The following is a 27653-nucleotide window of genomic DNA, read 5'->3' as shown; positions in this document are numbered from 1 at the left end:
TTATATTATGAAAAATGGAGTGTCTTAGTCATCTTTATACTCTGTTACCATCACTGCAAAAAATGGATTTTGAAAGAGTGAAAGGCATCTGGTTTACTTTCTTTTTCATGGAGTTATCATGGCCAAAGAATTTATCACCAGGAGTCTAGCCTCCTCGTGAAAGATATCTTCTCCTGAGGTTCTCTTAAAAATTATTCCTGGAATCAAATTCTAATTTTGGACTTTGCTAGTATAGCTTTAAAAAACCTAGGGTCAGCTCCTTGCCTTAATTAGATGTTATAGTAGAGCTTTGTATGAATAAAGCTGATGTTAAAGAATTACTATAATTTTAAAAACTTATTAAGTAGGAGTTGGGGAAGGTCCTACCTTTTTCACATTCTGAAATAATTTCTAACCCTGAAGTTTTATAGCTGGATATTCTTTTAGTGTATTTATTTCCTAGTTGAATTTTTAGTGTCATCTTTTATAAGAATTGCTTATATTTTCAGGTTGTTTCCATATCTCCAGTCATGTTCTGTAAAAGGTTGTACCTTATCCACAACAAATTCACTTGAAATTGATATCTATCTTAAAATTGACAGGAAAAAAAATTGCTGTGTTTGCTTATTTTTTAAAGTTGCTTTTTAAAATTATTAGGATTTTTTTTAATGTGTTGCAATGATGTGTTTCTGGTAAGATTATGTTATGGTCTCTATAGTTTGAATTTGACATTGGTTATGGTATCAATGTCAGTTTGCAAAACTTTTTCTTTATCTCCTCATATAATGAGAGACTATATTAGCTAATTCTGAATTTATCACTCAGGTAAAATTCTAGTTAAAAATCTAATGTTTCAGCTGTTATACATGCATAAGAATTCATGCAGATAATTAGATTTTCATCTTCTATTTTATGAATAAATAATTTTATATATATACATATATGCAAACTATATTTGTTTTTATTGTACTTGTTTTATTCCAGAAATAAACATTTTAATTTAATTTAAAAATTGGAATCAGTGTAACTCCTTTTAGTAAAGGGAAATTTTTCTGTAGGTTAAAAGTGTAGGCATAGCAAGACTTGCCAGTTTCTTTATATTTGTTAAATTATTCTCCAAAATTAAAATATTAGTTTGACAATAAGGAGCTAGATTACTTATTATTATTATTACAAATGTAATCCTACATTATACTGTATTCCCATTCTTGTAGTCTGTAGAAGAAAACTATAATCTTACAGCTCTAGATATCTCATTTCTAGAGTAGTCCTTGGTTTTTTCTAGACGAATAGTCATGTGAATGAATTTTTTTGGTAAATCTTTTTATAGAATCTGGATATAGACAGATGTTCAGTGGCTAAGCTTGGGATTCATTGCCTCATGAAAGAAGTAATCAAGTTGTTTTTAAGTTGTATCTTGTCAGTGACTTCATTTTATACTACTCAGAGACAAAGTACCATGATGTCCACTTGTTTCTCTTTGCTCTAATAAATTTAAATGTTGTTTAACTAGACTTTGAGTACTAGGTACTCATACTTAGCATATGTACTACCAGCTTTAAAAAGTTGCTACTCCCTAGCTCCTATATACATTTTCCTTATCTACTGTATTTTTAATCTTTAATGGAGTGCTATTTTTTTTTCTCTTAAGCAATACATTACATTTATTAAGTGTCTACTAAATGCCATGCAATGGGCTAAATGCTTTATAATACAAAATAATATTCTAGTTATACCACAACCTAATAGGTTATTAATCTTATTAAAATATCAAAATTTCTCAGTTTTCTTTTCCAGTAAAGCAAGTTTTCTTTTCTTATTTAACTAATCCATGCAGAAAATTGGAGATTCATACCGTGGTTATTGTGTGAGTGAGACAGAATTAGAAAGTGTACTAACACTTCACAAGCAACAGACAAAGACTATATGGGGGACACGCCAATCTCCAAGCCCAGCAAAACCTGCTACACGCTTAATGTGGAAATCCCAGTATGTTCCATATGATGGAATCCCTTTTGTCAATGCAGGCAAGTTTGAAGAGTATTTTTAATACTTTGTTTCCCATAGACAATTAGGTTTTCTTGAGATTATGCATTTTCACTTTAACAGATAGATGATAATTAAGTGGAAGTTTTTTTTTTTAATCTTCTCTGGTCCTATGATTTTATTAATATAAGGAACTGATGGTGAGGAAATCCTCTCTACCAGTGTAGATGGGTAACACTTCAGTAATTTGCAGTTTCAGTGTGCTTCATGGGGCATGGAGGGGTTAAGTAACTTGCCCGGGAAACACTGCCAAGATATGTCAGAATTGGAACTTGAACCCAACTCCAATACTAGCTTTAGCTGCTCACTACCCTATACTGTTTCTCATTATCTAAATGTTGGCAGATTTAAATAAAAGTTAAACAACAACAAAAAAAAAACCTGTCAGTAAATAAATCAGCTTTCTAATCTAAAAATTACCTATTTTAAAACACAAATCCATAATGTTCTCTCTAGTTTGAAAAACAAAAAAATTTCTCAACAATATTAATATAAATTAATATTTCAAAAGAACTGTGATTTCATCACTGTAGTTTTTCTTTTCCTATAAAGATGAAAACTCTTCTGATGAAGTTGATTTTAAAAACCTTAAAGTAAAGGGATTTTTGAACCCTATGTTTCACTGGTGTTTTATTTAGGTACCCAGCACTATCTTTACATTACAGTGAGGCATCAGAATAAGCCCTTAGTGGAAAAAATATAGTAGTGGCAGAGTATTATTACTTAAAACAAATAATAATCATTTCTGAGTTTTTTTTTTCTATTAACATTACTGTTCTTATTCATATTTGCTAGAAGTTTTTGGGGATGAGAAATAATTATAAAATAATTGAATTGCTATCTATCATAAGGGAAATAATATGAAAGTTATATAATATTCACATGGCATAACTATTTAAAGTATTATTGATGGAATTAAATCTTGGAATTTTCTTATTCAAATCCCTGAAACCATATATCAGCACCACAGTTTCTAGAAATATAGTTTAATATTATCTCAAAAGATTCACTTTAGGACAATGCAAGGCTTATAAGGGTCCTGAGATGAGTAATATTATGTATAACAGTATATTGTAGAAGTCTCATACCCAATTTGGGGAATCTCAGATGCAATACTAGAAGGATTAGATTCACTTGAAGTAGTAGAGGTGGTGGGGAGAGAGAAAAGGTATAAAATTCATTTGCTCAAGTTTACTCTACATGAGAACATATTTTATATGAGAACATTTTTTTTAATTTTTAAAGCTTTTTATTTTCAAAATATATGCATGGATAATTTTTCAACGTTGACCCTTGCATAACCTTGTGTTTCAGATTTTCCCCTCCTTCCCCAATTGAATTGATGGCAAGCAATTCAATATAGAACATATTTAATGCCAGAATTCTTTTTCAGGGTGTTTGCAGACCAGAATGTTTCCTTTAAGCCTTTTACCATCCTAGCATAGTATAATATACTTATAATTTTTTATCAAAGGCTCTGCCTGTCCAGCTGTTCATTACTCGTTGGAGACTTTTATTTTGTTGAATTGTCATTGTAATCAATTGATTTCACATTATAATATAATACACATATTAATATAATATGAAATATATTATGATAAAATATAATGCTGAATAACATTTAATAAAAGTAAAAGAATTAGCTTGTTTAAATGCATTTTGATATAGTTCTCCTAAGGATAGTCTCCACTTCTGAGCTCATTTTCTATAGTTTGGATATAATAGCTCAACCTCTATAGCTAGTATTGTATACAACCTATTGCCAGAATTTGATACTCTTTGAGGATGGTATTATGTAAATCTGTTACTCAAAGGATAATAGAGATTTTAATTCTTTTGGAGACACATGCTACTCAAACATGACTTTGCACAGGACAGGCAGTTCTCTTAATTTCCATTAGGAGGCCAAGTTCTTGGGAGTTGGCAAGTTGGTTCCCCAAAGAGTTTAGTATTCTTAGAAGTCTGAGTTTCTGTGTTACATTTTTCAAGTTATTTCATCCTCAAAAGACATTGTTACTTTAAAATAATTTTTTAAATTGTTACAGTTGGTTTTGACATGAACATAATCCAATAATTCTTCCCCCATGTATATTTCATGAACATATTTAAGCAAAATCATCTAAAAGAAATATTACAACTTTAAATATAAGTAAATTTCCACCTTTGTGGTTTACTGATTGTTAATAGTAAAAAAGAATATGCACTTTAAATTGAATTACTTGGTACCAACATTGTCTGTTGTCTTAATTTTGTTTCTTTTTTTTACACTGCTATAGTCATTGTACATATTGTTTCTTGGGTTTTGCTTTCACTCTTCAGCATTACTTTATACCAATGTCTGGTGTTTTTTGTTAGTTCTCAGCATTCAGTAATATTTCATCGCATTCATATGCCAAAATATATACAGCCTTTGACATTGGGCATATATTTTGTTTCCAGCTTTTTAATAATTATAAATAATACTTCTATCATTATTTTCATACATATAGGCCTCTTTTGCTGCCATTAACCTCTGTGAGGTATAAACCTGGTAGTATGGGTTTCTGGGTCAAAAGGTATGAACAATTTAATAACTTTTCTTACATAATGCATAATTACTTTTTATTGTCCCCTCTGCTCCCTCAGAAATCTCCTTCCCAAGAATAAATTACCTATATAAACCAGGTTCCTACTGAATGGAATGGGGCTTTTGGGAACATTAAAAAAAATTGAAGCCTCTTATGTCTCACCAGCACACCATTTTCCTTTTTCTAAGAGGTTTACAGAAATCATGACTTTAAAGCTGGAAGGGAATCCTGTAGGTTATATAATATAAACTTAACATCTCATAGGGGAAAGTAAGAATTTGATATTAGGAAGAAACCTAGTTTTGATTCCTGCTTCTGACATGTGTTAGTATTGAGACCATGGGCAAGGCCTTTATCCTATCTGGACCTCCTTTTCCTTTCTTCAGAAGATGGGAGAATCAAATGAGATAATGGATTTAGGGTTCTTGGTAAAGATACAAGTGCTATATAAATATCAGTTATTTTTATTATGTATAATAATAACTAAAAAGATCTCACAAGATTAAATAGGCTATTCAATGAAACAACACTCAGCCAAAAAACTTAGACTTTATAAGAAGTTTTCACAGTTGTTTTAACAAGTTAGCATATTAGTGAAAGTATTACAATTATAAAACACAATGAACAAAAAGATTTGTCAATTTTGTGATGTGTTATTACATCACATTTAAGGTGTCTGGTATGCTTATATGATGCATTTTAGCTAAAAAAAAAAAAATTGGGGACAAATATGCATTAACTTGAACAAGATACAGTTTGTGTTTCCACCTAAGCTTAGTTGGGCACCCACCACTATCCTTTCTCCCTAAAATGATAATTATGAAAAAGATTTATTGCCATTGACAATTTATATTTCAACTTAGTGGCTAGATTAGATGGATACTTGAATTAATGACATAATAGTTGGTATCTGTCCATAGGGAGCAGAGCCATAGTGATGGAATGTCAGTTTGGGCCAAGGAGGAAAGGTTTCCAGGCCAAAAAAACTGGTGAGCAGGACAGCACCTCTTCCTGTCAGCTCTACAAAGCCACTTGTCCAGCACGGTAAGCTTCAGCTAGACTAGGACCCAATGGAATAAGGAGCATACCATTACAATTAGAAGCATAAAAACACTGAGAATCAGAAAATTTTCTTAAAATGTCACTTTGTTATTTTTGTTCAGGAATTGAAAGTGTTCCTCAAAGCCCCATAAAAAGGAAAGGCAAAAATGGAACAAACTAGTAATTGGAATTTTGTGAGACTTTGTAATACTTTATTTTAGCATCAGATCTCATATCACAAAATATTCTAAAAATACTATTAACATTGTAGAGTCATTTTCATATTTCAGCTGATTGCATTAATTTAGGCAATATTTATATTTGAATCTTAAAGGGAAATTTATATTTTTCATTATGTAAAAAATTTAAACTTTTATATATTTTTCAGTGAATTGACTTTCAATAGCTCTACAGGAGGGGAAATGATTTTTTTCTTCATAAATCAACAAATATTTATTGAGTACCTACTATTTCCTTAACAGATTGCTAGGTACTAGTAAATATGAAAGTTTAAGATGATATCCATGTCCATGAGGAACTCATAACCTTGTTCAAGAAGCAAAGTACATACAAAACAATTTGAGAACAAAACAAGTGCATATGTGATATGCATGTGAGAATATGGTATGACCTGAATTTTATCAGGGAACACTTCACAGATGTTATATAGGATGGGATTTGGAGAAGAGCCAAGGGTGTGTGTATGTATTGGGGGAGGTGTCCCCTAGGTAAAAACAGACATTAACAGTTCAAAAATGAAATAAGCATGTTTTGTTGAGGGATTATACAAATTTTGGTTTGAAGAAGAAGCAAAAAACAGAAATAAGGCTGGGTAGATCATGTGGGATTAGATTACGGACAACCTTGAGCACCTAATTGAAAGGCTCAGATCAGATCAAAAGAAAACAAACAAAAAAAAAAGGCATTACAGTAAGAGTGTATAATATGTTGAAGCAAAATATCAGTTTGATTTTGTTGTGTACAGTAACTCTGAGTGAGGCTTGACTAGAAATAAGAACAGATAGTAGAGTATTAAAATAATAACAGAATTGCGAGAGGTTGTTTGTAGTAATAGTAGTAGAGAAAAAGACTAGGTCTCTGATTAACAAAAGCTCCTCAGACTCTTGACTAAATTGGCTGAAGTAGCCAGCAGAAATGATCATTATTAGGCATTCATGAAGTTTTATGTAATGTGTAGTGTTGTTATATGCTGAAAAATAACCTTTGCTACTTAATTTATTTTTTTATGAATCTCTTAAGAAGTATAAGTGTTGATGTGTATATGTGCATGTGTCAATAATTTAGAATTCCCTGGGAATATTATATATTAAGCTATCACCACCCTTTCATTTTTATAGGATTTACATTAAAAAGGTACAGAAATTTCCTGAGTATCGAGTTTCTACTGACCCCAAAATTGATAAGAAAATCATCAGAATGGAACAGGAGAAAGCCTTTAACATGTTGAAGAAAAATATGATAGAAGCTGGAGGGGTTATCAGGTATGCGTTTCATACTTTTCTTTGACATTTTCATTTTATCAGCTACATTGCAAGAATCCCTAAAATTAGTAAATGTCTAAGAAGGACAGTTTATTATTTTTTTCCAGTTTTTTTTTAAAGAAATATTCTCACTAGTAGTTTGCTAAGGATTAAGAAGATTTTTCTTTGTGCCATTCTTGGAATTTATAGATGGTATCTTATCATAAATAAGCATGAACAAAGAGTTTACAAATTACAACATTTTGGGTTTTTTTTTTTTCAAAATGATCTGATTATAGTTTGTATAACCCAATTACAAATCCCAACTTTTGTTTTACTGATGATAACCAAATATATAATAAAAGGAAAAGGTTGATAATTGAGTTTAAATAAGTTATTCTGTTTCCTTAACAGAAATTTTACCTGACAATAATTTGCTACAATGTGATAGGAATAAATTGCAATAAAATAGGAGCTTAACATGACACATTGCCCTCACCATGTAGGTATTAAATAAGAAAGTAGAGTTAGCCTTATCTCTAAATTTCTCATTTTTGTTAACTTAGGCCAGGTTTGACTGTTGTTATGTAACCATGTAATATCCTGCTTTCATGTGGCCTTTAAAAGATTTAGTTACATGGGAAATGAGCAAAATGGAATCTTCTTTTGATCCAATGTGTGTGATACTGTAAGTAATTTTCATTTCATCAAGTTACCATTGCAAACATGTATAAAAACATCAATTCAAATACTATCCTTCAAAGCTAGTTCATTTGCCTAGTGGCTGCTTTCTGCATTGCCATACAAGAGACCTGTGTTTGATTTCCAGTTGATTCTCTTGCTCATTGGGCCAACAGGAGCTGAGAGTGCTGTGGAGGCAGTGTTGTTGAGCCCCTGTGAGCGAAGAGTATCCCAAATAGCTCAGCAGGCTCTGAATCACATCCACTCTTTGGATGAAAGGATGGTAGGTGCAGTGCAGAAGCTTAATTGGGGTAAAATGGAGGGTAAATGGGGTGATGCCCATTTCAGGATATGATGGTTGACAGTATTGCCTTTTTATTGTGAAGTAAAATTCCAGTGACATAGGACTTAATATAAAATTATATGTATGTAATACTGTGATCTCCACTGTCTCTTCAATTTTAGGTCTATCAAAAGGTTTATAAAGGTTTACAAAATTTTTTTGATTGGAATACAATCTGACCGAAGTTGAACAGAGCATATATTATAATTTGTTATAAAATTGTGTTACCATGAAGTTTTGTGACTAGATTTCTTTTTTTGATAGTTTCAGTAGAAATTATTTTCCTTATGTCTGTTTTATGCCTTAATTTAACTTTCCTCTTTATTAGGTGGTATGTACAGTTGCCCACCCGAAAAGCTCATCAGTATCATGAATTGCAGAAACCTTGCCTCATTCCTTCTCCTTCCCCTCTTCTTGTGTCTTCACTTGAAAATGAGGAAGATACAGTTCGGGATGAGAATTGCACTTTATCCTCACGTCTACATCCACAAGTAGCAGATAAGATCAGAGAACTGGTATCTCAGGGAATAGAACAAGTCTATGCAGTGAGGAAGCAACTAAGGTATAATGGAAACAAGATATTGGTTTGAAGTTGTGTTCAGCATCTATTCTTTCCTCCATTTACATAGCTATCACTCCTTACCTTGTGCCTGGACTACAGGTATAGATTTCTCATTGGTCTCCTATCCATTTTCACACAGGTGCCCAAATAATCTTACTAAGACCATTAAATATGACCATTTAACTCCCCTGCTCGAACATTTCAGTAGCTCTCCATTGCTTAGAAGATAATACACAAACTTCTTAGTTTTGCATTTAAGACCTTTTGCAATTAATTTTGTTCCCACTTACCTCTCTAGTTTTATTTCATATTACTCCCCTTTATAAGTCTCTGTTATAATCAAAACGAACTTTTTAATCATTCCCAGAACTCAGAATTCCATTCCCTGCCTCCATGTTGTTTTTTATTTTGGTTCTCATTCCAAGGCTCTCCTTTCTCATCTCTATTTTCTAGACACCTTGTCTTCCCTTCTTGGCTCAACTCAGGTCTCAACTCCTTTTTAAAGCTTTCTTCTTTTTAAATTTTACTATTATACTTAACCTGTGCATATATTATATCTCTCCAGTAGGGATATTTCATGAGGAGAGGGACTGTTTTGTTATTGTCTTTATATCCTTGGTACCTAACACATTATGGGTACAGAATAAATAATAACTAGCCTTTAAGATTTTCAGTATATTTTGCATATGTTCTCATATTCTCACAATCCTGTGAATTATAGCTACTATTATTATTCCCATTTTACAGATGAGGAAACTGAGTCTAACAGTGGTTGAGTGACTTGCCTGGGCTTATATGATATCTGAGACTGGATTCCAAATCCAGTGTTTGATCAGTATGCCACCTAGCTGTTAAATCCTTTTTCACTGAGTAGATAAGCAAGATGTTGTGGTTTTATTAGAAAATATAATTCTTCCTTAACCAATAATTTCCTAGCAGGGTTGTGGCAAATCACAGTACTGTAAAATCCAGGGTTTACAACCATGTATACAATATTCAGATCTAGCAAATTTGAATATCTCTAAACTAACTTAAAATAGTGTATTTGTCAGATCATATTAAAATAAAAATAACCACAGAAAAATATCTTTGCACTTAAGACTTAGACCTATCTAGTGAACCAGATATTTGAAATATTTTACATAATATTTAATGAGGCACCTTGTGTGGTGGATGAATTGTAATAGATGAATTTGGATGTTCCCTTTTGTAAAGGAAATTGTCCTGTAGATTTTTGTTCAGAATTCTTTGATATGCAACAAATAATTAAACTTTTTCACTTAAAATTAGGTCATTTGAGAACCAGAAGTCTTTTTCATCATGTTAATAATAACAGTGATGGCTGGCATGTATATCGTACTTTAAAGTTTACAATACATTTTATATACATTATTTATTTGCTTCTCTTATCAACTTTGGGAGGTAGGTACTTAAACATATTATTTTGATTTCCATTTTACAGACGAATAATCTGAGGTTTAGAAAATTTTTTCATGCTGAAATTTAGCAATTTGTCCATGATCACATAGCTAGTATCAGAGATGGAGAGTTCAAAATCAGTTGATGATCTTTGCAATCCAGGCTGATAGTTGTTATCCTCATGCATTCCTTTGGGAAAATCCCAATAACTTTTCTGTGTGATTATTTATACATCCTTCTGATCAGCAATCATCTTAGCATTTTTTTCTCATTTCATACTTAATATATAATAGAGTAAGGATTCTTAATCTTTTTTTGTCATGGACCCTTTTGGCAGAGAGTAAAACCTATGAAACCCTCTTAGGATAATGTTTTTAAATCCATAAAATAAAATACACAGTATTACCAAAAAAAGCCAATTATATTGAAATACAGTTACCAAAATATTTTTATAAAAGTTAATGAATTCCAAGTTAAGAATTCTTATATGAATATAACATGTTAAAATTCAGAATTTAGTAAATCTTGAACCCTCTTCTTTAGAGACTTCATAATATTATCAGAGGGCTATGTTATAACGTGATCTCACCTAGAAAAGATCTTAAGTGCAGACTCTAAAGACGATATCATAGCATGACATGAATATATTTTTTGTATTAACTAATATGTAACTTAACTGATCTCATGGTTTATCTAATAATGGCTCCAGTATTCTGTATGTATGCTCTTTTTCATCATATACTTCACATTTAATTGGTGTAATTACTACTTTCCTAGTCATATCTCTTTATGTACATTATGTTTCTTCTATTATTTGATTCCACTGTACTGTTCTGTTAATCCTCCCTTAGTTTTCCTGGGGCAGACAAGGTTTATTCTTTTCAGGTATCCCCATTAAATGCCAAAATAGCTTACATGTAGTCACTTAAAGAAACAAAGCATTAAAACTTTTCTTATCCATGTACAGTTTAGAACACTCTATTGAAGAAAAATTTAAAGTGGGAAAATATATAAAAGTTATGGCGTTAATAAGCCATACTTTATATGGAAAAAATCTTTCTGGTTTTGGTTTCATATATATTTTATTATTTTTCCCTTTTCATACAGAAAATTTGTAGAGAGGGAATTGTTTAAGCCTGATGAGATACCTGAAAGACATAATTTGTCCTTTTTCCCAACTGTGAATGACATAAAAAATCATATTCATGAGGTACAGAAGTCCTTGAGAAACGGGGAGATGGTGTATAATTCAGAAACTCCTCCAGCTACGGTATGATTGGAAGTGCATTTAATTTCTTTTGTCGTTCTTATTTAACTTCCTTTTGCTTTTGTGTCTATGATAGGTTCCATTTGTGATGTTAATCAGCATTTAGTTTGCTTCTTAGAATTTATTATAAAAATAAATAAGTTATCCAATAAAAAAAATCACTTTGAAAATGCATGTTATTTCTCTTAAGCTTATAGCATTGTTTTCTTGACCGAGTTGGAATAGTAAATTTTCATGTAAAAGACTAGACTAGAATGTTTACTTTGTAAAGGAAATTATAAATGTAAATAAGTGTTAGCAGTAGATAATGAAGTGTTTGTTATCTAAACATAAATCCCTAAGAAATGATAGATTTCTCCTTAAGAACATTAGTTCATAGACTCATAGAAAGTTGCAAGATCTAGTCCAGCCCCATTATTTTAGACAAGAAAACTAGTGTCATCCCAGGACAGACAAGTGGTACTTAATTATTTTCATTTCCCAAACAATGTATTGATGTAAATTTATTCTAATTATCCTAATTATAACTTTAAAAAGTTTATCCCAAATTTTACTAATGATATAGTTAGAACAGTGAAATAATTGGGTAGATTTATGTGCACTTGCACTAACTACAGAGTAATGAGATTGGTTTTTATATGTGGCTCACCCCTAAAAAGATAGTGAACTCCATCCTTATTCTCAGATCATACCACACAGATCTGGTATATCTGGATTTTCCCAGATCTTCTGTCCTGGGAATAATAAAAACTCATTTTCACATTGTCAGCTGAAATATGTAGTTAATAGATAACTAAATAGGCACTTTAACCAAAAAAACAAAGCATGATAGATAAGGTTATGGGGTCATTGATTTAGAGCTACAAGGGACCTTACAGTTAAGCCAGAAAACTCTTATTAAGGGCCTGAGATATAAAGAAAAGCAGAAAACAATTTCTAGTCTGAAGGAGTGAAGATGAAAACAACTATGTTAAAATGTGATATAGTCAGGGCCATTGAGCCAGAACCCCTCATTTTATAAAGAAACTAAGGCTAACATGGTTAAGTGACTTGTCAGTTCAAGATTTCAAAACATAGGATTAATCCTTCATTCACCCTATAATCCTTGTGAGGTTCGGATGAGGGTCCCAACTCTAATCCTGTCTTTAACCCATTTCTCTCTTCTATTAACCTCCTTCCTGATAAGGGAAAAGAGATAAGAGGAAGAACTCATTGCAATAATGGGGCTTCAGGTGCTAAGGATTTCTTCTTGGTTCCTTTCAAATGGGATACCTTGCATATCAAAGATGGTTCTAGATTTCTAGGCACACTTGAAGAAATATGCCACAATGAAATATTATTTTCTTGTGGCTTTTAGAGTCATTCTCATTACTTTTATCATTTTTTGCAGTGATGTTGAAATCTTGAAAGTTATGCAGAAGTATTTTTATTTTATATTTGGTTGGGAGGGGTTATAGCATTATAATATAATTAATTTAAATATCCAGATAAAAAGAGAGTAAATACATACTAAAAGATAACTGCAATTTTAAAAATATATAGAGAATAATAATTATTAATAATTTTCAGAATCATTCCTTTGATATGTATATTTTCATATGTTTACTGAATAATTTGTTTTTCATTTCAGTTCCAGTGGACTTCAGACAGTGCGAACATTCTCACTGAGACTGTAACAGTTACATTTGCATCGCCATCCACTGAGGGTAGGCTCATGCTAAATATAATTAAAATATATTTTTAACTGAATCTGACCAATTGAAAATTGCTCTAAAGACCAGTTTGCATGTTTTCTTATAAGTAAAAAAGATAATCAGTTGGTTAACCTAACTAGAAAGCTAAGAAAGTTCCACCACCCAAAAGTTAAGGCCTTTTAATTTTTTTTTTTTGTATTCCTATTTCTTTCTGCAATGTGATTGTTATTTTTTTTCTTCTGAGCTTTATCTTCCAAGAGTCTTTTTAGATATTTGTTATCTTGATACCAAAAAGCTTGGTGCCTATAAAACCACAGTGCTGGTTAATATACATAGTAGGCATGCTGTTATTGATTGGTTACTGATATTGCATATAAAGAGGCAACAACAAGAGAGTGGAAGTTATGAAGGGAGATTTCTAAACAATCACCAGGATAGGGTTCTTATATATCTAGAGAATTTTAGGTGTTACTCTGCCTGAAAACATGAAGAAGGGATTAACCTCATGATGTTCTATAATCCAGTTTTTCAAACCAACTCAAGTAATTAGGGACTGGAATAAATTGCCCTAGAATTCAATAGAAATAGTTCTTGTTTTAACAGTTTATTGGTGATGTGATATACTTTAGGAAGCTCACCAGGAGAATCGATTATCACTAAAGTGGAAGCAAATCAGACAGGGGAGTCTTTGTCTCCAGAGACAGCCCACTTGCTATCTTCACTCTCTTCACTTCAGCCCAAAATATTTGCCCAGTTGCAGGTAGGTGTTCAACAAAGTAGCCAAGTTTAATTATTTCCATTCAGATTTTCAAATAACTTTTTTTTTCTTGATAGAAAGATTATGACAATTTGAGAATTTATTCTTTATAAATTTCCATTTTAGAAATAACCTAGCACCTTTTACATTGACTGATGATATACTGAATATGAATTGAATTGATTTGAATACAGTGAAATTTACTTAAAGTACTCACCCCCTTAACACACTCTCCTTTCTCCTCTTAGTATGGTATAATGATAGAACCAAAGGATGTTAGAGGAAGAAAACTTAACCAGTATTATTTTTTTGTCCCAATCAAGTGTCTGAATGAAGAACAGTATCCTGTAAGAAAAAAAAATTGTGCCTAAGTTAGACATTTTGGTAATTGATTTTTATGTTTTAAAGGGTTTACAATTACAACCAGCATTCACTTCTACTGATGGAACAACTGCTTTGATATCAGTAAATAGTCACTCTCATTCTACTTCCGCAAACCTTCTGGATTCAGTAGGAAGTGCTGTTATGAACCATTCTCTTGTACTCACTCAAGGACATAACTTTCAAGCAGGAACCTGCCTGACTCAGAATCATCCTGCTTCTTCTACATTGGGGAACCTTCCAGGACCAGATCAGAACCTTGTTACAATGGGCCAACTGGTAGCAGTTGGAGGTGTTGAGGATACAAGAAGCCTAGAAGGAAGTATTCATCAGATTTTTTTGGGAGATGTACAAACCATTCCAATCAGGATTGTGAACAGCCATCCTACTTTTAGTAAGTTGAAATCTGCCTACATTATTGCCACTTTTAATATTTATGAAATTAGCAATATAAAAATATGTGCAAGAGAAAATTTATAGTTTGCTCAATAGATTTTCAATCTCAATCGAGTAAAAAAAAAAAAAAAAAGATTGTAAAAGAAAGAGGGACTTAACCCCAATTGCCTCATCAAAAATAAATAAATACATAAATAAATAAAGCAAAAAGAACGAAGGAAAAATCTCACTATTTAAAATTAAACATGTTTATTTTATTCTGCTCCCTTCTATTGTATTTCCCAGTTCCTTAGTTCAAAAATTAAAATCGCTAAATTTAATCAAAACTAAAATCAATAAAAGTATAAAATCAAGATTTTGAAGGTGTGAAGAGTAATGTGTACTTCATGAATAAAAATGAAGACACTTCTAATGGAAGGATAAAGGACGAAAGTATATATGTTGTGAAAAGTAAAAAAAAAAAAAAAATGAAAGGTCGAAGGGGGGAAGAAAAGAAGAAAAAATAGAATTGACAATCAATCAAATTGTATAGGAAGAAAAAGAAATAAGAATTTTAGCCAGGAACCACAAAAGTTGAGTTGTTGGCTCTAGGAGATCTGAAAATGATGAATGAACCCATTTTCCACAGTCACTATAAGCAATAATGGGCTTTATCCATTTCAAGTAAACTAGCAGCTGTAACTGAGAGGAGTAGTAGATTTTCCCTTTTTTTTCTTATTGGTAGCAGTTTGTCTAAAATTTGACATGTAGGATAGACAAACCACCACTGAAAGAAGAAAGGAAAAGAAGGGACTGCTGTCCCTGGTGCTTTTGTCTTAGGATTGTTGCATGTGTGTAAATTTTTCTTCTCTAAAAAAGACACCAGACTCAGCTGCTGCAACTACAGATAACAGGCATATCTTGAAGGAGTAGAAAAATAGCATGGAAAATAAAGAACAATGTAATGTTTTATAAACAAGGAAAATTTGTGGGTGGGTCACACTGAATTCAGAGGAAAAAAGGAAGGAAGAGTATAGTTTTAAGACATTCAACATGTCATTCATATGGAAGCAACTTATCAGGAAGGATACATTAGAATGATAAATTATATCAATGTAAATGATTACATTATAGAAGTTGATTCAATCAACAAGCATTCACTAAAAGTTTAGGATAATCCTGGCTTTGGTCTAAGCACTGATTGGGGATTCAAAGACAAGAGTGAAAAAGTCCTGGTTTCTAATAATAGCCAGCATTCTATGGTACATTAGGGTTTGCAGAACCTTTTTTCAAATAGTACAGATATTTCAGTTTATCCTCCAACAACCCTGGGAGGTAGGTGCTATCATTTTCCCCACATCAAGATTTCTTGACTCCAGATCCAATGCTGTATCCATTGAGTAACTGAGCTACTAGTTTCAAGAATCTTCCATTCTAATAGAAAAATAAAGTAGTATCTCCAAAGAAATAACTGGAAATGTAATTACATTTGTTAGAAATTTAAAGTGAGAATCATTTTTAAAAATCACATTTCTAGTAATGAGTTTTTTAAATAAACCTTGATGTGCTTCCTGGATAGACACATGTAATACTGTTGATTGTTCTTAGGTCATGCACTCCCAATTTTCAGTAATGGTAGTGAACTTGTATGAGGCCTTCACATTATGAGTCACTCTCCCCAATAGTCAGTGGCACACATTTGACAGATTCCCAACTGACAGCCTCAGCTCTAGATCATGCTCTAACCAAGTTAACTCAGGCATAGACAGCATATAAGATATATATTTTTAGAACTTATGATAATTACAATTATCTAACCTTACTGTTCCACTTCTTTTCATTCAGGCTATTGAGTCTGTGGTAATTTCCTTCAGAAAACATTAATTAAAAAAAATACTAACTGAAATGTTTTAAATACTATCTAGCTGACTAAAAGTATCTTTCTTATATCTCACTGAAGAATAGTAAGAGTTGACAGCTGATGACGGATGTTTGGAGGTAGGGAGAATATGCATTTGCTACATACAACTCTCCCTTTCAAGAACTATATGGTTGCTTTAATCTCTGTTCTTTTCATCATCTGAAAAAATTGATGTCCCAGAGAGATATGAAGATTTCATTTCAGACCCCCTACTTTTCTGTTTTCAGTAGTGCTGCTAGTATATACTAGATTTACATTTATTTGGTTTCAACTACTTTGAAATCAGTTTAAGATTGGAAATTATACATACTGAACCCTTCATTTTTCTGGTAAATAGAAGAAATGAATACTGCAGATATCAAGTTAAAACATTCTTTAAAGGGGCAGATAGGTGGTGCAGTGGATAGAGCACCAGCCCTGAAGACAGGACGACTTGAGTTCAAATCTGGTCTCAGATACTTAACACTTCCTAGCGATGTGATCCTGGGCAAGTCACTTAACCCCACTTGACTCAGCAAAAAAAAACAAAAACAAAAAACATTCTTTAAAGATGTAACTTTCTTTTTCTAAATTAGGACAAATACTAGAGTGTCTTAATCAAAAAAAAATTTCCATTAATTTTTAACTACACAAGCATGGAAATCTGTATAATTAAAAGTTGCTGAAATGGTAGCACATATAAGTATTTGTTGCATATGTTCCTAAAAAAATCTGAAGTTTCCTTTTAAAAAAAGCAAATTTTGTTGCCTTTTATTTACATAAATATTCAGTGGTATCCTATCTTCAAAAATTAATTTAACTAATTTCAAACATCTATTTGAAAAATGCTATTTATTATGATTCTTTGAAATTTAATGAGCTGGTTATCCATAGAAAACATTTAGAGAAGAATAACTTAATGGTTTTGTCCACATTCCCCTCTCCTTTTTTTATTGTTAGTTATGTTCAAGCAATAAATTTTTTTCACACACAAAAAGAGTGACATGAATATTATAAATCACAAAATTGTTACATCCTCAAATATACAATCTAAAGTTTAACTTAATTGTGTTATATTTTAAACTGTTGTCATGCTTGGCTTCTAAAATATATATAGTTCCAAAGTTCTTATCATTGTTGAAACCTTAATATCTGATTTTGTTTGTTTTTAAAGTTGAAGAAAATCTACAAGGTCCTATTTCTGTGAATCAAGTTAAAGAAGAGCCCAGCGAAACAGCTTTATCTGAGCAAGCAAATAATATTTGAACAGAAATACCTCATCCATAGTTTTAACTTTCTTAAGCCTTTTTAATACTTACAATTTTGAAGAATTCAACTATCTTGGAAATGAAAGTAGTGTCGAAATGGTGCCATTCTTCACAGTGGTATTATAAAGAGTATGTTATAGATGAGTTCTAGTGGATATTTTCACACAAAACTGATAATGATTTGTGCCAATTCAGAGTCATTATGTTACCTTATAAAAGAGTTTCTCTTCTCAGTTTTGAGTAGATTTGCTATTTCAAAATTGTCTGATTTAACCAGTATTTCAAAAAGTAGGCTAAAATGAATGATTTGCAAGGGTTTGGTGCCAGTGTAAATATTTCTCTTACTCATCTTGCAGAAAGTCTTATCTGGTTCTGGTGCTTCATAGCTATCAAAAACATGCTCTTACATGCATTAGTCATAAAGCAGACTTTTTTCCCTTTTTCCTATTTGAATTTTTAGAAACAAGATGCTAGGGCTTAAACTGCTAAAAGAAAAAAATGGCTTTCATAAGCAGAACCTTTCTCCTTTGGGAAAAAGTACTTAATGAAGAGATTGAATACAAGCAAGACATTCCAAGGATGAAGAAAATATGGATGCTACATGAAAGCTTATTAAAAATATGATATGTGATAGGTATCGTTTGTTAAAATCATTTTTAATATTATAAATTATTTTCTCTAGGGTTACAATCTGTTTCACTTGGAAAGAAAACACAACAGTTTTTATATTATGACTTCTAATACCCATAGTCATTTCTGGTGAAATGTGGCTGTATTTCAGCTACTTCCAGTACTTAACTTTTTGCACTTCCAGTTACAAAGAACTTGTTAATTAATAGTTTTCAGAAAGATACTTAGAATATTCTAAGTACAGAAAATCCTATATCCTTAAATAACTTGAATTATACAAAAAAGCAATAGAAGTACATGTAGCATAGATAAATACTATCTTCATAGTTAAAACACTACCATCAATGGAATTAGAGAACTTTTGAGAACACAAAAAGGTTCTCAGAGGTTACAGGCAATTTACAAACCTTTTTAAACTGATCTCAGAGAATTTTTTTTTATTACATTGAAAAATAAAATGGGCATGTATTTACATTTTTTTCCCATGCCAAACAAAATTCTTCATGGATTGACTGGCATTTAGAACTAATGTATTTCCATTAAAAGTATTTATGCATAAAATTTATTGTTATTTATAGTAGTAAAATGTATTGATCTATTGTATCTACTAATTAAATTATTAATATTAACTTTAAATGCCAAGTATCATAGTAGCATTTTCAATACAAGCCCCTGTTTTCAGGTATATTGCTAAGCCAGAAAAGTCAAGAATAGTGTCAAGAATTCATCTTACTTAAATTTTTTTATTTAAAAAGTTATAAAGAAGGATTCATCAGTGTTAGATATTAAAGATCCAGAATTTTCACATAGACAATGCAAAATGATGTTTGATGTTAATATTTTGACTACTTTTTGTTTTTCTAAAGTGATTAGGCAAAGTCATGAAGGATTCTCATCCTTAATTTCAATTATTTTAGTATTTGTCTATATTTGGAGAGTTCTTTCATTCCAAGTGGATGAAGAATGGAAACTATATCTTAATTATAAATATTTTTGCTTTATATATTTTATACTTTTGGTATTATTTAATATAAAGTTTAATTTTTGGTTAAGTCTAAAACTTTTTAGTAAGAAATGTTTTCTTTCCTAAGGAATGAAAATATTGAATGTGGGCATTCATAGTGGCTCCAGCTCTGCTAGATCAAATTATGTTGTCTGTGTTATATTTGATCTTTTTTTTTTTTTTTGTTAAGTCCACTGATAATTTGCCTTAAGTTTAAATTTCTACTAAAGTTTGTGGATATCTTGCCTAAAACCAATGAGTGAATTTGTTAAGTTGTCTATATTTCAAATTTAGGGATATGGAGACAAAAAAAACTTTTACCTTCCATTGCTGCCTCTCACATTAGTGTTTTATTACTGTTCCTTAAAATTTCAAATAGTAAATCTCAGCCTTACTGAAATTATTAATTTGGCATTTTCATTGTTTCTTTTAGAGATTTTTCTTTCCCTTTAGTTATTGAATTGGTTAGTAAAATGATAATTAAGAAGCATATCTTGTTCTGTTACTTTAAACTAAAGAGATGTTAGAGAATATAATAAACCTTAACTCTTAATGAGAAGAGTTTTGTACAAATATTCTTTTCATCTCATTTTGCTAAATCTCTGCTTTTTATTATAACAAAAAGCAACAGTATATTCTAAAAACAAATATAAAAGAATGCTTAAATCTTTGATTTTACATTTCTTTCAGTCTTATAGGTAGATACTGGAAATATCAGTATTTTCATCTGGGTCTTTCTCCGAGTAGTTCTTCCAAAAGTAACTACCAAATAAGTTCTATAAACTTACTACTCTTTGTCCTCCCAAGTGCATGCTCAGGTTATATAAGTGTTGCCTTTGAAGGTGCCTAGGCTTTTGTTATTTTTTTTTAAGTGTTTACATATTTTGTCTTAGATTTGTTTTAAGGCATGTGTTGAATTTGTCATAATGGTATAACATTTTCTATAACCACACAATTGGCATTCTAGTTTTTATATAGCAAATTTTTACATATTCTCTTGTGTGTAATATATAATAAGGTGGACCCAGGTAGTGAGGTTATGCATTTAAAATAAGCAGGTAAAGATTTAGAATTGACATTTGGGCAAATTTCTGAACTACTGACTAATTAAAATTATTCTTTTCATATTCCAAGCCACCAAATTTATTTCAAGTCCCACTGCAAATCAGTTATAGTTAAACAGCTACAATTTCCCTCAATGTCAGTTTCCCATAAAGGCAATTAGTATCTTCAAAACAAAAGGCTTATGCATCTAAAAACTGTTAACTAAAAGGCAGAAAAGTGATAGAAAACATGGGTCCCTTGTTTTGGTCTTGACTAGTTTTTAGTATTAAACTAAACAAATCCACGTTTTCTCTTTATATACTATAGAGACATGCTTAATCATGTGGATATGAAAAATGTTTATAACTTGTATAAAGTTTAAAAAGAGAAAGTGTATATTTACTGTAACTTAATGTATAGTGTTCTTGTTATAATGTAATTTTTTTCAACAAACCAAAAAGAGCTTTTTAAAAAAAAAAAAAAGAAAGAAAGAAACTTGTTATAAAAATTTTTATATTTCTCTTGGAGATTGAGGTGCTTTTTGTTTATTTTGATGCTATAAAATAAACATCTTGTTACTAACTACTTTGATAGTGAAACATCTTCTATTTGGATTGTGAAAGTGCTTAATTAAGCATAACTGGTATGAAATAGCATAAAGCCTTGTTATAATAGCAAACATTGGCATTTAAAAGAATTCTTTTAAAGATGTGGAAAGGATCATTTGTACATAAGGTCTGCTAGTTTTACCTATTTCTTCTTTAATTCTTTCCTTTTTCTTTATTGTATTCACTCTTAAGTTCACTATCATTCTCAGGAGGGGTAGAAATCTTTCTTCTACCATCAGGTATGCCAGATTAATTTAAGGTCCAGAAGCCTTCAATGATAGACTCTAATGTTTATGATTATTAACAATTTCAGTCATGGTAACTAAATTGTAGTGCCAGAAGGGATCACCTTTTTTTCACTTGAATAGAAAATCACAAACTCTCAGAATTGCAAGAGATTTCAGAGGTCACCCAGTCCCACCTGGATCTGGTCAGGAATTCCCTCTAACATGTCCCTCAAAAAAAAGTCATCCAGTTACCACTTGAAAATTTATGGTGATATGGAATGCACTAATTCTCAAATAGTCCATTCTACTTTTGGACAGCTCTCATAAGTTTTCTTTTTGCATTGAATTAAAGTTTTCATCAGTGCAACTTTTATCACTGCTCCTAATTCTGATCTGAATCTGCTCACAACCTGTTGGTCTTCAATAAAATATCAACCAATTCTGGAACTGAGAAATGTGGGTGAGCAGCAAGCTAGGAGAGAATGTTCCAGCTAAATCCCAGAAAAGGATTTGCTTTGGGTTGGAAGAGAGTGCTTCTGCCTTTATTTCCCCTCCTGCTATCATCAGAATTGGGCCTTAGGAGCTTTGAAGGAGCCAACAGATTTGGCACTAGGTATACCCCTACATATCCAGGCTGTACTTAATTGGTCAAATGAAAAAAGAGGTACATAAATTCATTGAAGAAAAAGAACCACTGGAATTTGAATAGGGGGAAAATGGGTTCCGATCTGTACTTTATGAAGATTAAGTTGATAATCCACTAGAGGATGGACTGGAGTATGAAGAAATGAGGCAGGAAGATCAGCCAGTAGGCCATCCCATATAAACTTCTTTGTTTATAGTGGCTTTTTATCTTATATCTGTAGTCTTCCAAGGGACTACAAAATTAGTGACCAACTATACCATGAAATATAGATTTTGTTGCCTTTGGATGCATTATAAAACAACTCTACCAAATCCTTTATTTCTTCATGAGAATACATGAGCAATCATTTCATTTAACTGCAAGTTCCTTTTGCCTCCTGGTTTCATTTGTGTGAAAATATCAACATAAATGAAGTTCAATTGTTCTAATTGTAAGTCAATTTATTGGTAATTGAACAAAGAGCTTGCTATACTAAGTTAATGTTGACAGATAGTCTCAGAAGATGTGTATTCTTAGCATTCTCTACTTCCTTTTCTACCTTTCTATTACTGTCTTTCTGATAATAAACAAGAGATTGCATTGGACTAAGTGCCATTTTTCTTTGTATTGTGAGTTACCATAGTTACCATAGAAATAAAGGGAGAATAAATAATTGAGGAGAAAGATGGTATGCTTTGAACAGTCAATATCTTTATATAACACAAGAAAAGATTTGGGAAAAATAATTTGTAGATGAAATGTAAAATAAATCAAAATTCAAATGGGGCTATTTCAAAGAATTAGACAATAGAACATCGATGAGAAAGAAAAAATGCATAAAAATCTTAAAGGTAGTTAATAGGGAAATGAAGGGAAGCAAGGTTTTGGTGGAGCCAACTTTATAAACTTGGGAGAACATAGTGTTAAATTTAATTGTTTAATTTTCACTGTGAACATTTACACTTAAGAAATTGGCAAACTCTACAAGGTTTGGTATGTTGTGTTGATGGATAAAATGTGAATAATGCAAATTAAATTTAAAAGTATGCCCTATAGTGAGTGTTTTGGTTTATCTTTCTCAAAAAGCTGTGTGTTAAAAAATTTACCAGCAACTCTAATAAGAGAAAGCAGAAACTTGTAATACCAAATTGCAAATCATATTATAACTATAAAAACTATCTAGGACTAAATAGGAAAAAAAAAAGTCATAGAACTAAAAAGTCAAAATAATCTGGTCTTTGATAAATACATATAAGATAAAGTATAAGAAAAATGAGGCATAATTCAATAAAGTTCTCTGAGAAAATGAATTAGGTGAATATTTGATTCATAAATTATAAATGGATAAATAACATATAACAAAAATACATTTTTTGTGGTGCACATGCCTAAAGAAACTTTGCTACAAATTTTAAAATAAAACAGTCCATTCTAATGTATTCTTACTGAAGCTGTGAATTAGTGTAACTCTTTTGGAAATCATTTTGGAACTATGGAAATAAAGTAATTAAAATGTTTATACACTTCGATGCAGATTCTATCTGAAGGTTGTTGATTTAAAAAAAAAAAGTTCCCACATACACTATTTTTATAGCAGTCTTTTTTGTGTTAGCTACTAATTAGAGATAAAGTAGATGTTCATTGATTGGGAAATAGCTAAATAAATTGCAATACATAACTGTAATGTTATTGTGCTATAAAATAATAACATGATTAATTCAAAGAAGCATGAGATTTACATAAATTGATGTAAAATAAATTAAGCAGAACCAAAAAAAAAAAAAAAAAACTAACACATACTCTGTTTCTGCCTCTCTGCATGCATATGTATGCATATATTAATACATACAGATATGTAACTAAACAATTGGAAAGAACCACAAAATATTTTCTTTAAATGGTTATTGCAAAATTTCAAAGCATGACCCCAAAGAAAAGATGTGGGAAGACACTTTTCCCCATTTGCAGTGATGGCAAGTATATGAATGTGGAACATTGCATGTGTTTTCAACTTTTGTACATATGTGTGATCTACCAATTAGCTCCACTGTTTTTTTCTCTTTTTTTGTTTTTAAAAAATTCTTTTATGTGGATGGCTCTCTGGGTTAGAAAGGAGATGGATGCAGGAGGAAATGTAAGTGGTGTTAAAAAAAAATGTGAATAAAATAGATTTTATAAAGATAAACCTTTCCCATTGTCAGATCACCTTTCACTAAATCTAGATCACCATGCTTAACAAAAAAAATGAATAAGACTCTCAATGAGGAATACTGCCAGTGACTTCTAAGAGCTTCTCTGGAGTCTTTTAGGGGATGAGATCATTATTGCCTTCCTTTTTGAGAGAAAAGACCAAATAAATGTCCCTGGGTTCATAAGAATTCTAGCTTACAACCAGGGTGATAAAGTATACTTTTTTTTTTGGATATATATATGTGTGTATGAATAAGACAAGATTTCCCAACATGAGTTGTAATGCATGATGATGGAATGAATGTTATAAATGCGCTGCTACCTAGCGATGCAGACAAAATAACTCAAGGAACGAGTCAGACTGAGGTCAATCAATGCTCTTACCATTTAAGGAGTTTGTTAGGGTTTTGTAGAAGGACTTACAGAAGAAAATGAGAATTTCATTTCTATAGACTTCCATCAAATTGGTACTATTCTACCTATTTATACATCCCTTTCACATGTGGGCTCCCTAGAATACCTACACTAGATTCAAGGTTCTCTGTGGATGAACCAACTGAAAATGATAGGCATACAGGCTCCATTAAAGGATCTTTTTTCTCAGTTAAACTGAGGAGATAGCATCTCCAAAATACATAGAGAATTGACTCTACAAGAAATCAAGCCATTCTCTCAATTGATAAATGGTCAAAGGATATGAACAGACAATGATGATGAAATTGAAACTGTTTCTAGTCATATGAAAAGGTCCTTCAAATCACTATTGATCAGAGAAATGCAAATTAAGACTACTCTGAGATACCACTATACACCTCTCAGATTGGCTAAGATGACAGGAAAAAATGAGGATGAATGTTGGAGGGGATGTGGGAAAACAGGGACACTGATGCATTGTTGGTGGAATTGTGAACAGATCCAACCCATTCTGGAGAGCAAGTTGGAATTATGCTCAAAGAGTTATCAAAATGTGCATACCCTTTGATCCAGCAGTGTTACTACTGGGCTTATATCCCAAAGAGATCTTAAAGAAGGGAAAGAAAGGGACCTATATGTATAAGAATGTTTGTGGCAGCCATTTTTATAGTGGCTAGAAACTGGAAATTGAAGGGATGCCCATCAGTTGCAAAATGACTGAATAAATTGTGGTATGTGAATATTATGGAATATTATTGTTCTGTAAGAAATGACCAGCAGGATGATTTCAGGAAGGCCTAGGAAGACTTGCATGAACTGATGTTGAGTGAAATGAGCAGAACCAGGGGATCATTACATGGCAACAACAATACTTTATGATGATCAATTCTCATGAACGTGGCTCTCTTCAACAATGAGATGAACCAAATCAGTTCCAATTGATCTGTAATGAACAGAAACAGCTGTTCATGCTCAGTGAGAAGCAGGTCCAGCAAGCCCAGAGAAAGAACAATGGCAAATGAGTGTGAACCACAACATAACATTTCCACTCTTTCTGTTATTGTTTGCTTGCATTTTGTTTTTTTTTTTCCCTCAGGTTATTTTTACCTTCTTTCTAAATCCAATCTTTCCTGTGCAACAAGATAACTGTATAAATATGTATACAAATATTGTATTTAACTTGTATTGGACTACCTGCCATCTAGGGGAAGGGGCAGGGGAAAGGAGGAAAAAAGTTAGAGCAGAAGGTTTTGCAACTGTCAATGCTGAAAAATTACCCATGCATATGTTTTATGTATAAAAAACTATAATAAAAAATAAAATTTAAAAAAATAATAGAAAAATAAATAAATTGAGGAAATGGTTTAAAATAGGTGAGAGCTCACCATATCTAACCAGCTCTGGACACCCATCCATCCTCTCTGGCCATTTTCCTGCCATGCCTCCCTCCTATTGCCACTGCTACACCTTCTTAATTAGACCTCTAGTTCCCAATCTGAGGTTGTCCTATCACTTGACTCTACTTACAACCATTACCATGCCCCTCTTCTGCTAAGACTGTGCCTTCCCACTACCGCTTTCTTTCTATCTCGTGCTCTGAGGAAAGTAATCAAAATCAAGATTACCACTAAGTCTGGAAAAAGCTTATCAGTAAATTGGCCTTTTACCCATCAAGTGACACACAGCAGCTCTGACTTCCATGCCAAAACACCCTCTACGGCTCTTTACTCCCCTATTAGAATATAATTTCTCACACTTGTTTAACCTATATTGGATTGCTTACTATGTAGGAAAGGGTATGGGGAGAATAGAGGAAGAAAAATTTGGAACACAAGGTTTTACAAGAATGAATATTGAAAACTATCTTTGCATGTTCTTTGAAAATAAAAAGCATTATTAAAATTGTTTTTAAAAGAATGTAATTTCTTTGCATTGGAAAGGACTATCTCTATATTTGTATCCTCACTGCTTAGCTCAATGTTGCCCATATTAAATGTTTAATAACTATTTCATCATTCACCCATTCAAAGGAAAAGTTATTTAATGAAATAGGTTAAAAATTTTTTTTTCCAATAAAACATTCTTCTAGAAACAGAGCATCAGTCCTTTATCATGACCATGACTATTAATTCCTTCCAAGTAGAAAACTAGACTATAAAATAAAGAGATATCATTGAGTAAATGCATCAGAAAACTAAACAGAGTATACTTCCCCCCCCAAAAAAAAAAATACACACACACACACACACACACACACACATATATATTATCAGTGGGGAAAGTGAGTATGCATGCTGATCATATATGATAAAGTAAGAAGGCCTACAGATGGGAAATCGTAGAGAAGAGTAATTCATATTCTGAGAGTAAATATCTTTTGTTGGTGATATTTATTGGCGATATTCTCAGGCCTGGTCCTTGATGACTGTGCTACCTCTGATGAACTGATTGTTCCACTGGGCTTGCTGGACCTGCTTCTCACTGAGCATGACAATGTCTCGGCTGGGTCTGCTCTTAATAGTCTTGTCCAATAATATTAATGGTAATAGGGATAACTAACATTTATATAGCACCTATTATGTACCTAGCGCTGTGCTAAGTGCTTCACAGAAATACATTTGATCCTCACAACAACACTGAAAGTTGTTATTCTCATTCTCGTTAACCTCACTTTTACAGATAAGGAAACTGAAAGTAACCTAGAAGTAAGAACTAGAATCTTCCTGACTCCTAATCCAGCAGGAGTCTACCTTTCTGGGCTTTAAGTAAGTCACCTAAAGGTTAGTGGCCAGAACCCACCCTGATAAAGGTGGCAGATTTCTATCAAGCAGATTGCTATCACTAAAAGATAACAGAAGCTGGCCAAAGTGCTCCAGACTGAAATTAAATCTGTTCTTTTGACTTTTACATCTGGAATATAAATCAAAGTCATCTGCATGTTATAGATAACTACTTCACTTTCTTGGCAAGTATTAAGCCTTGAGAAGGCTTTATTTATCTATTTACTTACACTTGTTACCTATCTAGATCCTATCAGGCTTACTGTAAATGAATTTGAACCAGGACCAAAGTTCAGCCAGGGAAGGTCTCTGTGCTCCACCCACCTAGTCCACATTCCAGGCTTTATTATGCACATTTGTCAACAATAAAG

General features: G+C 31.9%; 1 protein-coding gene across 3 annotated transcripts in view; it reads left to right on the top strand.

Moving 5' to 3' along the window:
• The window catches only part of CARF (calcium responsive transcription factor), a 56290-nt gene extending 32869 nt beyond the window's left edge, over positions 1 to 23421 (top strand). For 2 of the 3 annotated variants that reach the window (XM_051983758.1, XM_051983757.1), the window contains 7 exons: positions 6992 to 7135; positions 8467 to 8700; positions 11227 to 11389; positions 13017 to 13092; positions 13710 to 13840; positions 14246 to 14612; positions 17668 to 23421. In XM_051983758.1, coding sequence (XP_051839718.1) covers positions 7071 to 7135; positions 8467 to 8700; positions 11227 to 11389; positions 13017 to 13092; positions 13710 to 13840; positions 14246 to 14612; positions 17668 to 17759 — 1128 coding nt within the window. In that variant the 5' untranslated portion in view covers positions 6992 to 7070 and the 3' untranslated portion in view covers positions 17760 to 23421. Of the gene's footprint in view, positions 1 to 1816; positions 2011 to 5516; positions 5637 to 6991; positions 7136 to 8466; positions 8701 to 11226; positions 11390 to 13016; positions 13093 to 13709; positions 13841 to 14245; positions 14613 to 17667 lie in introns of all 3 variants that reach the window. The other variant, XM_051983759.1, reaches the window with a different exon arrangement.
• The last annotated feature ends 4232 nt before the right edge of the window (positions 23422 to 27653 follow it).

Source organism: Antechinus flavipes, chromosome 3 (assembly GCF_016432865.1).
Source record: "Antechinus flavipes isolate AdamAnt ecotype Samford, QLD, Australia chromosome 3, AdamAnt_v2, whole genome shotgun sequence".
Taxonomy (NCBI): Eukaryota; Metazoa; Chordata; class Mammalia; order Dasyuromorphia; family Dasyuridae; genus Antechinus; species Antechinus flavipes.
The sequence above is the reverse complement of the archived record's forward strand: the minus strand, read 5'-3'. Positions and strand labels throughout refer to the sequence as shown.